Source organism: Arachis duranensis, chromosome 8 (genome assembly GCF_000817695.3).
Source record: "Arachis duranensis cultivar V14167 chromosome 8, aradu.V14167.gnm2.J7QH, whole genome shotgun sequence".
Taxonomy (NCBI): domain Eukaryota; kingdom Viridiplantae; phylum Streptophyta; class Magnoliopsida; order Fabales; family Fabaceae; genus Arachis; species Arachis duranensis.
This window is the reverse complement of record NC_029779.3, coordinates 48,839,460-48,854,788: the sequence shown is the minus strand read 5'-3', so window position 1 is coordinate 48,854,788 and position 15,329 is coordinate 48,839,460. Positions and strand designations below refer to the sequence as shown.

At 34.3% G+C, this 15,329-nt stretch overlaps 2 protein-coding genes across 4 annotated transcripts; one reads left to right on the top strand and one right to left on the bottom strand.

Moving 5' to 3' along the window:
- The first annotated feature begins 6 nt into the window (after positions 1–6).
- Positions 7–1,876, top strand: LOC107463639 (TPD1 protein homolog 1). The gene is made up of 3 exons (XM_016082471.3): positions 7–143; positions 433–570; positions 1,222–1,876. Exons 1-3 carry the CDS (start codon positions 50–52, stop codon positions 1,578–1,580), a joined length of 591 nt encoding a protein of 196 aa, XP_015937957.1. The 5' UTR covers positions 7–49; the 3' UTR covers positions 1,581–1,876.
- A 2,373-nt stretch (positions 1,877–4,249) lies between these two features.
- On the bottom strand, positions 4,250–11,336 carry LOC107463550 (membrane-anchored ubiquitin-fold protein 3). 3 transcript variants are annotated; one of them, XM_016082358.3, is made up of 4 exons: positions 11,187–11,336; positions 10,790–10,983; positions 6,301–6,471; positions 4,250–4,667 (listed from the first exon to the last, which is right to left on the bottom strand). In XM_016082358.3, the coding sequence occupies exons 2-4, from the start codon at positions 10,917–10,919 to the stop codon at positions 4,612–4,614; spliced, it is 357 nt and encodes a 118-aa protein (XP_015937844.1). In that variant the 5' UTR covers positions 10,920–10,983; positions 11,187–11,336; the 3' UTR covers positions 4,250–4,611. The 3 variants fall into 3 exon arrangements, with proteins under 3 accessions (XP_015937844.1, XP_020985644.1, XP_015937843.1); XM_021129985.2 differs by having other exon boundaries at positions 10,790–11,008; positions 11,187–11,334; XM_016082357.3 differs by having other exon boundaries at positions 11,055–11,309.
- Positions 11,337–15,329: the final 3,993 nt, after the last annotated feature.

Here is a 15,329-nt window from a genome sequence, read left to right as displayed (position 1 = left end):
CAACTCGCTCCGATTCCACTCGCTGCTTTCGTTTTCTTCTTCTTCTTCAATGGAGTTTCGTTCGGTTAAACGGATCCTTCTAACGTTAGCGGTTTCCGTCTTCTCCTTCGCGACACTCGTTACTGTTCTTCGCCTCGTCAACGGTACGTGAACCTTCTACTTCTACAACCTTTTTTTTTTCCCTAAATCATCGCGCTTCTAAACCTAGTTTTCTTCATCGGCTTCGTTATTTAGTAAATGATATTGTAGTTTTTTTGAAGAAAATCGGATTCGTACTAGTATTTAAATGTTGTTGAAGATAATCATGTGATTCTCGGTTATGGCAACTGTGCCTTATTGTTTCTAGTTTCTAGTTCTTGAGGAACATTGAGGTTTTTTTTTTGGTTTATTTAGTTTGTTTTATTTATTATTTGTTGTTAATGGCGTTTTCAGGCTTTGGTTGTGGTGACTGTAATGGTGCCGTATCCGGAACCGGAACCGGAACTAGAACCGCCGTGTCGGTGTCTCTGAAAGTGGAGGAGGAAGGAGCCAACGTGCACCGCAAGCTTCTTAATCATCGTAGTAGTAATGGTAAAAATGCAAAAACAGTAATGGCTTGATTCTTATTATTATAATCATCATAATGATTTAATAATCCTAATATTATTAGGATTAATTGTGACTCGGCTTTTGGAATATATTTGTTATTGTTATTTCAAGTTAAATGATGTTAAATTAGTACTTGGCGCTAGTTTTTCTTTTCAATAATTGGTATGACTTTTGAGTTTTAATTTTTTATAGCCTTTGTTGTTTGTGGTATATTGTTTTTGGCTTGATTCCCTTGCTGTCCTCCCTTTTTTTGCGTTAAATAAAATAACTCCATACTGAAAGAATGTCAATTTTTGTCTTCTTGTTGCTTCCTTTCTGTTTTTTTTTTTTTTTACACTTTTACTAGTAATTTGATGCAAAAAAAAGGTAGTAAAGTATTGATGTATTGTTTTTTCAAAATACAGAAACAGCCCTTTCTATTTTTACTTTGTTAATCTTCGTGTTCTTTGTTCTGCAATGATTCATCTACCGTTCAACCTTTTTTTTCTTCTTTTTTCCATTCGGTAATAGTTCTTTTTGGGGTTTGTTTTTGACACTTTAACAAGTAATTTGATGCAAAAAGGGGATAGTAAAGTGTTTGATTTCTGTTGTGTATATCAATGTTTTTATATTTCTTTTCCTGTTGTTGATCAGTGGCAGGCACAGGCACTGGAGTGGTGGAACCTAACAGAATATGGGGTGACAACAAGTGCAGCAAATCAGATATAGTGATAAGCCAAGGTCCCACGGCCCCACTACCGAGTGGGATACCAACATACACAGTTGAGATAATGAACATGTGTGTCAGTGGCTGTGACATCTCAAGGATACACCTCACCTGTGGCTGGTTCAGCTCTGCAAGGCTCATCAACCCCAAAGTCTTCAAGAGGCTTAGATACAACGATTGCCTTGTTAATGATGGAAGGCCTTTGCTCAATGGTGCAACCATTTCATTCCAGTATGCCAATACCTTCCTTTATCCTCTCTCTGTTTCTTCTGTGTCCTGTATTTGATGAATTCTGTCAACAACCCTTTATATTGATGAACGATGACACATCACTACCACCACCCACCATAGGCACACTCAACTCCATTTTGGAGTTGGTGATTTGGTCATGGTCTGAGAGAATGGTTGACATGATCATGTTTGGTGTTTTTTTGGTTGATTTTGGGTTATTGGGGGAGAATAGGTCATATGGTGAACTGGGGTGGTTTGGAATTTTTTTTGGATGAATTTTTTTGGACATGTATATACACAAATATAGGTAAATCAATCATCATGGTATATTCCAAATGTATTTTTCACCTACTTGTCTGCAGTTTGGATGGGTCTTTGAAATGTGATCAGATCAGAGGAATGTGGTTAAAAGTTTTGTACAAATATTATAATAGAATATAGGAAATAGTCGAGGGTGAGGACTACTTACTACTTAGGACAAAGTTCCATACTCAATTCCCTTCCCTTCCCTTCCCTTCCTTTGTTTTAATGCATTTATCTCTTTTTGTTTTCTTTTGGGGTATGATGATATTGGTACACACAACTTATTAACCATTACCCCACTTGGGTAGGTTCATTAATAGAACTGTACAAACTACAAAGCATTAATAGCAAGTGAATTACTACTACCCACCTGCTAAAAATGTTGAGTTTCTCTAAGCATTGAACTCCTTTTCTACTGATAAATTTAAGGGAAACTTAGTTGGAAAGAAACAAGAAATAATGGAAGGGTCCCCTACTTTTATTCATTCTCTGTGCCGTTGAAAATTTTCCTTCTCAGTGTGATGTATGTTCCTATGTAATGTATAGTGCATTGTATGTGACCCGGGTGGCCCGTGACATATCATAATGTTTCTACCAAAATCCACCGAAAAATACCTAGTCCTATTCCTTTACCATAAATATTAATATCATTCACGCTTGTGCGAAAGAATAAAGGGAAGTTGGGTTTGCATTATAGTAAGGGAATTCAATACCTTGTCTTATTCTTGCCCCCAGAGTGGGGTGATGTCATGGTGGGGATTCAAAGTATGCACTCTGTTGTAAAAGGTATCGATTTATTAATTGATTGGGACAATGATTCTGTCGCTGCATTCATCATTCTAAAGAATCTTGGTGAGATTAGTTAATTCGTTATCATAGTTTATAAATTTACTAAAGCTATGTCTTATTTGATTAATTTTAGAGATTTTCAGCACATTAAAGATGTAGAACTTATATTTTAATGTGAAATTCGTGCATTATTGAAAAGCATACTTGAATTAAATTATTTTGCATCCATGATCAGATGTAGTTTATATGATGACGTATTTTGAAATCATACTACAAATTTATTATGAATTTCGAGGAGACAGAATAAAGGGTTTTTTTTTTATTTGAATAAAAAACATATAGTTTCTAAATGTAGTAAAGAGCAGAGAACGTATGTTTTTGTGCGCAGGGTTATTTTGCAGGCAATAATAGCGAAATAAAAAAATATTTTATAGCATTATTGCAAAATATAAACAAATTCACTAGTTTTTATTTTTTGATATTTATATTTTAAAGTCAGTAAAAATTAAATATTCCTATGTAGATTTAAATAAAATATATAAAAAATTAAAATTAATAAGAATAAAATTTTATTATGTATTTTTGTTCAAATTTAAAATAGAACGATTTTTTATAATTCATTCGCATTTAAGAAATAATTATCAGAATTTTTGAAATGGAACAAGCTAATCTAATGTATAGTCCTCAATTTTAGCATAGAAACTAAAACTTGAATTTTCTGAAGTTAGAACTCCTTTGTCGCCTTGAAGGATTATATGCTTATGCTGTATACACTTTTTAACATCCAAAGCCAGAAACAAACAAGATGACTACCGAAAAATAGAGAAGAGCACTATTGCTACGATCTTATTTACTGCCAATATTTACGAATATAGCATGAATTGTACACGCGAGAAATCAGAATGAAGGTATGAAAATGTTGGTTTCATAATAGGTTTGGTTCACGTTACATCAACTGCTCTATCTTCATATGATGCTGAACACGTTACATCATCATTATAATACTATATTACTATATCATTGCTACAAATTTGGTTCAACTCCATCCATCATGATTTCAAGTTGGAATATTCATTCCAATGCACCTTCTTGATTATAGATATTTGAATTTGTAGATCAATTAGGGTGTATTATATAGACCTATAATTAAGTAGAAATACACTTGGAAATTTTGATTTAATATGCTTACACTAAATGAGGTCAACATCATGGTAATAACAAGTGCAAAGAAACTAAATGAGGTCAACATCATGGTAATAACAAGTGCAAAGAAACAACGGTGTTAAGTCTAAATATCAGAAAATTCAAAACGAATTTGGATTGGTTGAGTGGTCAGCTCACTCATCCATTTAAACAAATGTTGGGAGTTTGAATCCTACCTTGCGCATACAACAATCCATTAACCAACGACAGACCCTTAAATAGAGTTTAGATCCGCAGCATGGATTAATCATTGGCCCATCAGGCCGAGGAATACCGTGAACAACAAAAAACGGTCTAAATCTCAAAAAAGTTAATGTAATTCATCTTTGATTTGTATTTTTTCTTTTTCATTTTTAGGGCCATTAATAGTCAAATACTGCCTAAGAATAGAATTCCTGAGACTTACCAATATACCCACCCATACACATGTTTAACAAAACGTCATCATACCCAATGAATGGTAGCAATAAGTGGCTATTATGTCATCATCAATTCTTCAGAACTTTGTAATAAAAGAATGACATTTTTTGAGAAAGTCACAACTACTAAGACACTTCTTTTTTGTGATAGGGTATCCTCCATCATCATAATATAATATTATAAAAAACTATATATGTATACACATACTTTACACATTGAATGTTGAAAACTGAAAACACAAGAGTTTTTTTTTTTTCCTTTTTTTTTGGTCCAAGCATATTGATGATTTCTGTAGTTTACCAGTGGTGATGATACTTGATACTGATGAATTAAGGATTGAGGATGTCCCAAAATATGAAACCAGATTGTCCTCACAAAATGGAACAAGCACAGACAATCTTCTTGGGTGAATCATCAATCTTCTTTTCTGTTCATGAAATGATATCCAAGAAAAAGAAAATGTCATTCTGGATAGTTTCTGCAATCCTTCAAATTAAAGCATAAATCTACAGTTGATCACATGCAAAAAACACTCCTCAATGCCCCCATCACATGTGAATTCAAACTTTCATCTTCATAATCTTGAGATGTACTATTAGTGTAAAGTGTTTAGACTATCAACCTCTAATATTTTAGGGTTAATTACACTTCATCCCTTGTTAAACTTTACAACATATGTAGTTTAGTCACGAAACCTTAATTGATTTCTATTTTCATTTTTAGTGTTTCTGTTTTTAGAATTTTACCAAGAAAAAGTTGAAAACAGTGGAAATAACAATATCCCATTTTTACTATTTTCAATTTTTTCTTTACCAAATCCTGAAAACAGAAAACATTGAAAATAAAAACTCAAACCAAACAGATGCTAAACTTTCCTAAATGTGCATCTTACCTAAAATAAGTGAAGTATACACCTCATCTTGAACTTGGGATTATGTGCAAAACACTCCCTTCTCTAAATATGTAAGTTTGACAACCTAAACTTTGTGAAAAATTAATGGAAAAATTGCCAACATGACGATTTTGCACATTCGGGCAAGTCCGATGGATTAATTTGCATAATTTTAAAGTTTATGATGAATGATTCTCCTCCTTACCCTCCACATTATTAGAATAGAAAAAATAACAATAGAAAAAAGCCTTACCCCATTATGATGCATCACTTAACCAAAGAAAGAAATGTGCACAATGGAACAATGGTAAGAGCTACATTATTGTTTGACTTGAAAATATAACCCAAAAACAGCAATCAATAATAAATCAGAAGCAGTGGTTGGATGGTGTGGCAAATAATCTGTTTCAAGAAGAAGTAATATATGATAACCAATTTTACATAAAATGGTATCTGACCACCATATACAGAATAGGAGGATAAACACAAAAACATGATAACTCCCCCATTCATATGCTACTTATTTTGGCATTTGTTATTGACATTTCAGATCAAAAGAACTGAAGATTCCTTGCTTCCTATACAAACTGCTCCAAATGTGCAAAAATAAAGATTCTCATTGACACAAAAATATTGACCAGCTTGTTCATACCTAAAACTAGCACTTGATATTATAAATCAGGTTAGAATGTCATGGTGAAAAAATGGTATTATCAAAAGCCTGTCACATGCATCTGCATGACCTATATTAATTTTGGTTATCATCACCTAGTTTCCTTTGACATTCTTGACCCAAATTTTGACATGAAAAGAAAACTTAAAAAGAAAAAAAAGATCCCATCTGTAGAAATCTATGGAAATGAGTAGGGTGCTCCCACAAACTATGGTTTTATTCCAGCTTTACATCATCTATTTGATTTTAAAAAATTGAAATTTGAAATACTCTGGAGAGGAGCTTAAACCAATCCATCAATGAATATTAGGGGACATGTTAAATTAATAACCACCGCCAAAAAGAACAAATATTCAAACAAATATGATATATAAACAGCAGTAATTGATGTAAACAATTAGATAAATGATAAAAAAAATAAAAATATCTGATGTCCCAAATTTAATGTTACTAAAACTGGTGCACTCTTATATGTATAAATCAATACAAACGTACCAGGTTTTGTTTTTGCAGGAGATGGCTGTACAACAACATGCATTATTATGACACCGCCTGCAACATCAGCAAATGGTACTTTACATTGACCAACAGTCTTGTTGTTTTCCAATATTTTACCAGAATTAATCAATTTCACTTCATTTGCTGCCTTTGGGGTGACTGTTTTGCCTACAATCAAATGGGGGAAAAAAAAAACGAGAGAATATGAAACTAAATAGAAGGAAAGATACTCCATAAGAATGATACTCAAGATAAGAGCTTTATACAACTATAGCTATACCTTATTCTAAATAAGGTGTAAACAAGAACCCAATTCAGCCACACAAATAATCATTTGTAAACAAGTTGATTGAATCAGTAAATACCACATTTTGTTACAGATAACCATGATTAATTCCCCCCTTATAACATCTATTCGGGTAAACAAATAAGGGAATTTCATAGGGTCCTCAATCTGAAATGCATGATAGCAAAGTGAAGAACTTAGCAAGCAAAATTTTCATTTCAGTTAGGCCAAGAAAAATATGTATTCTGTGTTATTTCTTATTTGATATCATGTATTTTAGTTCGACATAATTTCTTATGGTCCTAAGATTGACATAAAAAGACAAAGGAGGGCCTTGGGTTTGTAGTATAGCAAAAGGCAGGGATATGTCCCTTAACCCATCCATTTGATGCTGGTATAAGGGAAAGGAACAATGGGCTAAAACCCAAGAGCTCTATTGTTGAGAAAGGCACCAAAAATTACTGGCTCTTTCTAAAGTTTATGGGATTTACAACCAAAGGTAGGGTGAAATCAAAGGAATGGATCATATCAAATCCTTAGTGGTGCTTAAAGCAATTGTTTAGCAACCAAAGTTATTGAAGAATTCAGACTGTCAATAGAAAGTATTAGTTCATTCATAATGGAGGTAGGAAAGACCAAAAAAACACAAAAAAGATAAATAAAAAGGAGATGGAATTTGAAAGTGCTGGTAGTGTAAGATAATATAACATCTGTTTCCCCTAAATGAAGCTTGAGGGGATGAAGGTACTTCTTGGTCTTGACTTGTAGGCGATTCTTGGAGGGGGAGAAGATAACTTCCAAGAGCTGGAACTTCATGAATGAAGCAGGGAAGACATGACTCTTGAGGGTTATCCTGCCTTATGCAGAATCTAAATCTTATGGAAAACCACAATGGTGTTGAAAGAGAATGAAGAGAAGTATTACTTTAATGAGAATGGAATTTTTTCATTCGAAATTTCACATGATAAAGTCCTGTATTGTTTCTTTTAGCATTGATCACGAAGGTGAAACCATGTGTGGGATGCATAAGAGTATAATCAACGGTGTAAAATAACACGACTTGGTCATATGGATTTTGCTTGAGAGGATCCAATTCGATTAGTTACCTCATCCAAAAGCATCAGCCCAAGGGTCATCAATTTCTTTCTAAGACGTGCCACAAGCATTACATGAATTCCAAGACTTAATCTAACTTACAAGATTAAGACCTATAAGAGAGTAAAACAATGCTATTATATTAAAGGAGGATGAAATCCCAACCAAAAAACTCCAAAGATATCCTCACTACCAAAAGAATGAGTCTGAGAACAAAAGTGGCTGAAGTGTTACATGCTAGAGCTATAAGGCATAATACCAGAAAAATTTCAAAATTTCAATCTTCGATGAGCTTCACGATATACTAAGGCAAATCTCCTTACACATGGCTTGATAACCAAAATCCACTAGTGCCTGAAATTTGGAAGAGGAATGGGAATTATTTAAGCTATTAACCAATTGGCATAACCAAAAACTCATAATACCCGTCATAGGGATGTCTTACAAAATTTGTTCTCAAGCCATGGTTGAGGAGATCTGACTAGGTATTTTTGGATGACATGCTTATATACAGCAACAATATGAAGCATATAGAGAAGATTTGAGAATTGAGATTAGTTTTGGAGCTGTTAAGACAGTGTCACTTATTAACAATAGAATAACTTGCAGCTTCAGGCAGTTTAAACTGGTGCATCTAGGAGGAAATCTTCAATAAAGGGTGGCAACTTACCCCAAGAAAATGTAAGCCATAGAGGAGGAGCCAACCCCCACAAGTTTGAAAAGGGTTGGGAGGAATCCTTCGGTTAACAGTACTATAGGAGGTTACTTAAAAAAACATATGGTAAGATTGCTTGACCTATGACCCAATTAACTGTGTGTTAAGTACCTAAGAAAGTCGGAAACCACACCTTAAAAGTTAGCTATTGAGGGGAAAGAACCTTCTCTTTAAATACAACATCAAACATCCCATACTACCTGATGTGGGACTTTGGGCACTGCAGAATACCCAAGTGGGAATAGAGGAAGATTTGATCACAGATGAGAAACTTAAGTATTATGCAAGAGTTACTATTAATCCAAACTCCCGTCAAGGTCTCCGAGTGCAGAAGGGAAATTGAAGTAGGGCAGAATTACCTAGGGGATCCTAGAAAATCCCTTTGTTAATGCAAGAATAGAGAGAATCCCATGACTCGCTTCACTTTCAACGGATCACTCCAAATTTCAGAGAAACTACAGAAGAATATCAACCCTATTGTATTTTGAAGGGCTACATATTTAGCACTTTCTCCATAAAGCCTCCCGCACCTATTCTAGCTAATACATGGACTGATTTGTATATGGATTTTGCTATGAGGGCTACCAAAGACTATTATGAGCTTGGATACTGTAATGGTGCTGGTGAATCAACTCACCAAATTTGCACATTTTGTTGCACTGCTCACCTGCAAAGGGTAAGCTTTGATTCACTACTGCTACCACCCTCCATCAATGGACAATCCGAAGTGGTAAGTACTTAGGTGTCTTTCTGATTTTAAACCTGAGAGTCAGCCAGTGGTTGAGTTGTCCAGAATATTGGTATGACACCAATTACAATTCAACCTCAAAAGCTAACCTATTCAAGATTTGATACAGGTATGAACCAACTGCTGCAAGATCAAAATCAGAAAATGCATAAAAATAAGGAGCTCTTTCCTCAAAACAGGATGAAAGTTCAGGTGCATATACATAAAATAGTCGAAGCTGGAATTTGGGAAGAAAGTTTATATAAAGATACAGCTTTATAAGTTGCAGTCCTTGTCAAATGGCAGAACCTCCCACGCTTTGGAAACTCGTTGGATCTTACATTCAATGGGGACTTCCTACATTTCACCTTGAGGATATGATGGATTTTGAAAGGGGATGTTGATAGGAACCCCAAGCCTACTAAGGCAAAAAATTTCATCAAATTTTATGAAAGAATAGGAGTAGAAACAAGAAGAGGTTGTTAAGCTAACTAGGTGAGAAAATTTGAATGGTCATTTATGCCCAATAGTAATATACATGCTGGAAGTTGAATTTCCATGCTGGATAATCTTACTTTACAAGCTTCTGAAGTTGAATTTCCCTGCTGGAATATTAGTTCCAATAGTAATATACAAAGTTTTTTTTTTTTTCTTTCTTCCCTTATGTGAATAGGAGCTAGTTGTTATCAAGGTCAAAGAAAGAGTTCAAATTATCAAAATCAAATGTAATACTTGTAAAGGTATAAGCAAAACAAAAGCTTTCTATTCATAAGCAAGAAATTTGTGATGAAACATGCATCTTGCAATATCATGCTTCACATAGGAATTGACATCCATATCCTAATTCCTAAATAGGTGTGAAGGTTGGAGTTGTTGCACCAACTAAGGCATGTATGATGAATGACTGTTGGGACTAAAACACTGCAAAAAATAATGTATGGAAGAGGATCGGAAAGGAAAAGGAACGAAAGCATGGAAGCTTTGGTGCAGCCAAAACCTAATTTTGGATGCTTTTCAGAAGAGGGGACACAAAAGGAAAATGAAAGTGTGTGTGAAGGAGGACGGACTTCCTCTTCTTTGCATGTTTTAAGGAATGGAGGGGTTCCCTCCTGTTTGTTCAGTAGTTGAAATCTATGCAAAAACACTTCCTCCTGGCTGCTCAGAGTTTCGGCGAGGAAGTGTTTTGGGACCTTGAGGGAAAACAAAAGATCACCACCTCATTCTTTCCCTTTATATATATCGAATGATACCAGCCGAATCAAATTTTACTTGACAAAATAACTACAGAAGCCAAAGAAACCAAAGCTACCATAATTTAGCTTTAAGAAGAGACTTACAAATGCTGAATCCAACTGTAAACTCCCAAAATTAACTAATTACACAAGCCTGATATGCATATTTACATCACATGATCACACATAAAATGACAAACTTATCAGAAACAATAAAACATAGTATCAAACATTAAAATTCGACATATCAATGCATTCCCCTACTCATATGAATCAATAATCATGAACATACAGCAACTAATATAGCTCAACAAGTGAAAAACGCAAAATCAAACACCCAAAAATGGACATAAACACTAAGCAGCATCAAAACACCCAAAAAAAAAGCGTAATTCAGGGGGAAAGTAAACAAGTGATGATGAAGTTAGAACCTTTTGGCCAATCTGAGACAACCCTTTGTTTGAGAACATCAACTGTGGCTGCTGAAGAGTACCTGAATGGCCCCATATCAGACCCATCGTACAATCTGAACTTTATGTCCACCAACTCCTCTTCCGGCATTTCACTCCAATTTCAATTTCTTCTTCTTCTTCACTATTCACTTTTCTTCTCCAAACCCAAGTTCCTAAAAATTTTCAATTGAAGTGGATCTGTAATTTTGTAATCATAATCATACACACAGAGAGAAAAACTTACCCAAAGATTTGAACTTTGATTTTTGATTTACCAAAAGCAACAGAAGAACTAAGAACTAAGAAGACCCAAAAGTTAAAAAAGAATAAAAATTGTGAAAAAAAAAGAAATAAAAATTTGGAATTTGTAAAGTGCCTTGGTGGATGAGTGATTCTCTCAGAGGAAGACTTGTTTGACTTCTCTGGGGATTTGGGAACGAAGCGAAAATGCTCTTCTTCTTCCTCTTCTCTTTTCTTCTTCGACAGTGTTTTTGTTGTAATAATAATAATAATAATAATAATAATAATAATAACAAATGACAAATAGATCCTAATTTTTTTATCTGGGATATAAATAAGTGATTTATTAATTAAAAATATAAAAATATTTTTTATTATCTAACCTCTAAGTCTTCCGTAAAATATGAAAAATTTAAATATTTTGCATTTAAAAAATTTAAAAACGTTATTACATTTTTTATTGTCTACAAATTTAAATATTTTTAAATTAAAAAATTAAAAATTTATTTATTTATTTTCTAATAATAATAATAATAATAATAATAATAGGAAATATATGACGGACAAATGTCACAAATTCTATTTAGGAGGAAGACTTTGGATAGAAGAAGACTTGGATTTTTTTTTCTTAATTGTGTGTGTCTACTTAGATTTTGCATTAAGAAAAAATAATGCATGCTTTAACTTAAATGTCACAAATTCTAATACTCACATGATTATTTTTTCTCCTTGTATGTATGATTATTCATCTATTTAAAAATCATCATTTTAGCTTAAAATTATGTTTATTTTTTATCACACAAGACTTTTAAATTTTAAAATATATTTTTTTATTGCATATAAAACTTAGCACACTATTATTCTGACCAACTCACTTTAATCATATGATTTATATCATTTTCTATTTCTTCATTATCTTAATTTTTTCTTAAATAATATAATTAATATATTTAAAATTTTTTTTTTAGTATAATCTTTTTCCAATTTTACTTTTATGTTAATATTTTCTCTTTTGGTGCAAAAATTAAAACTTCATATACTTCTTTAGTCCTTCTTACTATAATTTATACGTAAATATATATTTCTAAAACTTATATCTACAAATTTAACTTATCATTTAAATCATTATGTGATTCTTTTAAAAATATCATCCACACAAAAAATAGATTAATAAGTATCACATGAATTGTTAAATTTTTGGGAGAAAAGCAGAATAAAAAGATAATATTATATGTGAAGATAGTCAAATTTTTGCATTGAAATTGTTGTTACATAATACAAGAATCATTCTATTTATAGGATATTACCAACTAACCTCATAAATATTATCTACTAACTACTAACCCATTACTAACTTAACTTTCAATTACTAAAAACTTTGATAATATTTTAATATGCTCTCGCAAGCTGTGGATGGAAGATGTCAATAATCTCTAACTTTGATAAGTTTCGATGAGATGGTTAAGGAAGAGGCATGCAGCGCGATAACGCAGAGAAAGAGGGGTGTAACGCGAGACGCAAGGAAGAGAGAGGTGCGGCGTGGGCCTGTCATGACGAAGAGGAGGAACAAGTCCTCTGGTCTAGTTAGGGGAAGACGTGAGCAACGTACGGTGATACAGAGGAGGAAGAGGCGTGTGTCGCGGGCCGGCGATTCTGATGGAAAGAAGTAATAGGATTTTTGCTCTATTTCTGTGTTTGAGAGTGAGACAAGAGTGAGATAACAAAAAAGGAGTAGGAAGAAAAATAAGGGAAGAAGAAAGTGGACATCGGGAACGCTGCAAAGGTGGCCGGCAGCGGGGTGAACAAATAGATAAAGAAAGAGAGAAAAGGGACAAAGAAGATAAAAAGAAAAAGAAGTGACAGTAACAACAAACTTTGAGAGGCACGTGAAGACGCGTTTCAGATCTCAATTACCATAATTTTGGGTAATAGTGGGAGAGAAGGAATGAATTAATGAAATAGCAAAGACAACACTAGGTTATTGCAACGCTCCATATTGAAAACAGATGATTAATTTAGAGGAGAACGAATATAGAACGGACTAGTGGGATCTTGTGCTACGTTAGAAGATGATTCTGCTATTAGAGAGGAAGAAGATATCGGGGACTGATTATTTGAGTTTGAAAAAGAAGCATGGTGATTTTTCACCAAAAAATTAATGGCTTATCCTTTTCAAAGAAGATACCATGACTCTGATATTATGTTAAATTTTTGGGAAAAGAGCAAAATAAGATTATTTGTGAAGATAATGAAGTTGTTGTTACATGATACAAAAATCACTCTATTTATAGAAATATTACCAACTAGTCTCATAAATATCCATCTACTAACTACTAACATTACTAACTTAACTACTAACAACTTTGATAATATTTTAATATAGATGCCACCTAAAAATAATTTTAAAAAATAGAGGTTAATAAACTATTTTTTAAAATATTTTCTCTTTTCTAATATAATGTATTTTTTTCTGTTTTCTCATTTTTTTTCTTTTTTTTTGCATATGTCCGTATATTAATTTTTTTATTAATAATCAACTTATGTTTTAAATTTCTCTCTTCTTTTTTCCTTAACTTTTGTCTTTTCACTACTTTATAGTATAATTAATTATAATTCATAAATTTAAAAATAAAGACTCATATATAATTGTTCCTACCATGCTCTAATGCAATGGCCAGATCCAATTAAGCTCAAAAGGCCCAATCCAAAGGGTTGGTCTTCACTGCTCACCCGACTTCTCTAAAAGAGGTCAGATTCAACATGAGCTGGCAATTGAACTTATTCAAATAAGTAACTGCCTCCTAAAATCTCTCACCCACTTCTAGAAGAGATATCTCAACGACCCCAAAATAAAGGGAAGGTTATCCATCATCAAAAGTGGAACTACTCCAATTGTGGTTATTGGTTCACCATCTATATATACACTAACACACTCAGGTAAAACTAAGTTCTAATATTTAAAACCTGCTTAACCCATTGCTGACTTAGGCATCGGAGTGTCTTTGTAGGTACCACCCCCATTCTTTAAAATACACAACTCGAATAGCGGCTTCCAAACGCAAAGCTAGTCGGAGACCCCATCCTCAATCATTTGGGCCTTCCCTTTGAGCCCAATCATCCGGTTCTAGGTAAGTCCCGGAACATTGGTGCCGTTGCCAAGGAACCTGGAAGATCAACCAGTGATGGCAGACGACCAACAAGAAGATGGACACACCGCATCGGAGTATGAGCAAGAACACCAAGACGTGGTTAACAACGACAGGAAAATAATATCCCTAAAAGAAAAGGAAGAACAACACGGCGAAGATCCCTCCAAACCCAGGGATCAAAAAGGATTTTCTCTAAAGTTCATCAGTCCGGAAAAGATGGACAGCCCCACTCTGTTGACCTAATGGGACTACTACGTGGTCACCAAGATCGGCTAGAGTACCTAGAACATGAGTTGGAACGACAGTGTGAAGCGGAACGAAGTCTAAGGAGAGAGATCGAGCGACAAAGAGAGCTTGAAGAAAAGCTCTCAAGGCTGGAATCCAATCTCCGAAATAAGAATTCCCGCAGAGATCGAGAAGACACTCCAATAGGAGAAGAATACCCATTCATTGAGGATATCATGAGGTCTAAAGTTTCCAGAAACTTTAAAAGCCCCGATGTGGACCTGTATGATGGGGCGACATACCCGAAGCACAACCTCGGTAATTTCAAAAGTCGGATGTATTTAGTCGACGCATCAGATGCCACTCGTTGTAAGGCTTTTCCGACAACCCTAACAAAGGTGGCCATGAAGTGGTTTGATAGCCTCCCCCCAAGGTCGATAACCAGCTTCGATGATCTCTCGTGCAAGTTCCTCGAGCAATTTTCAATTAAAAAAGACAAGGTCAAGCACGCTCCTAGCCTACTAGGAGTAAAACAGGAGGTTGGAGAACCCCTGAGAGACTACATGGAGTGGTTCAACAAAGCGTGCTTGGAAATCCAAGATTTACCTACTGAAGCAGTAATAATGGGCCTCGTTAATGGACTCCGAAAATGACCTTTCTCCTAGTCCATCTCAAAGAGGCACCCGACTTCCTTGAGTGATGTACAAAAACAGTTTGGAAAGTACATCAATATGGAAGAAAACGTCAGGTTACAAGAACCCAACTGGCGACTAGGGCACTCCAACCAATCAAAGGAAAAGGAGATGGAGCCCAAGAAAAAGGAATAAGTCGGGTCCGAGAGGCCCAGAAGATATCATTCCTACACTTCCCTACGAGTTTTCCTAGTCAATGTTTATAGGAAAATT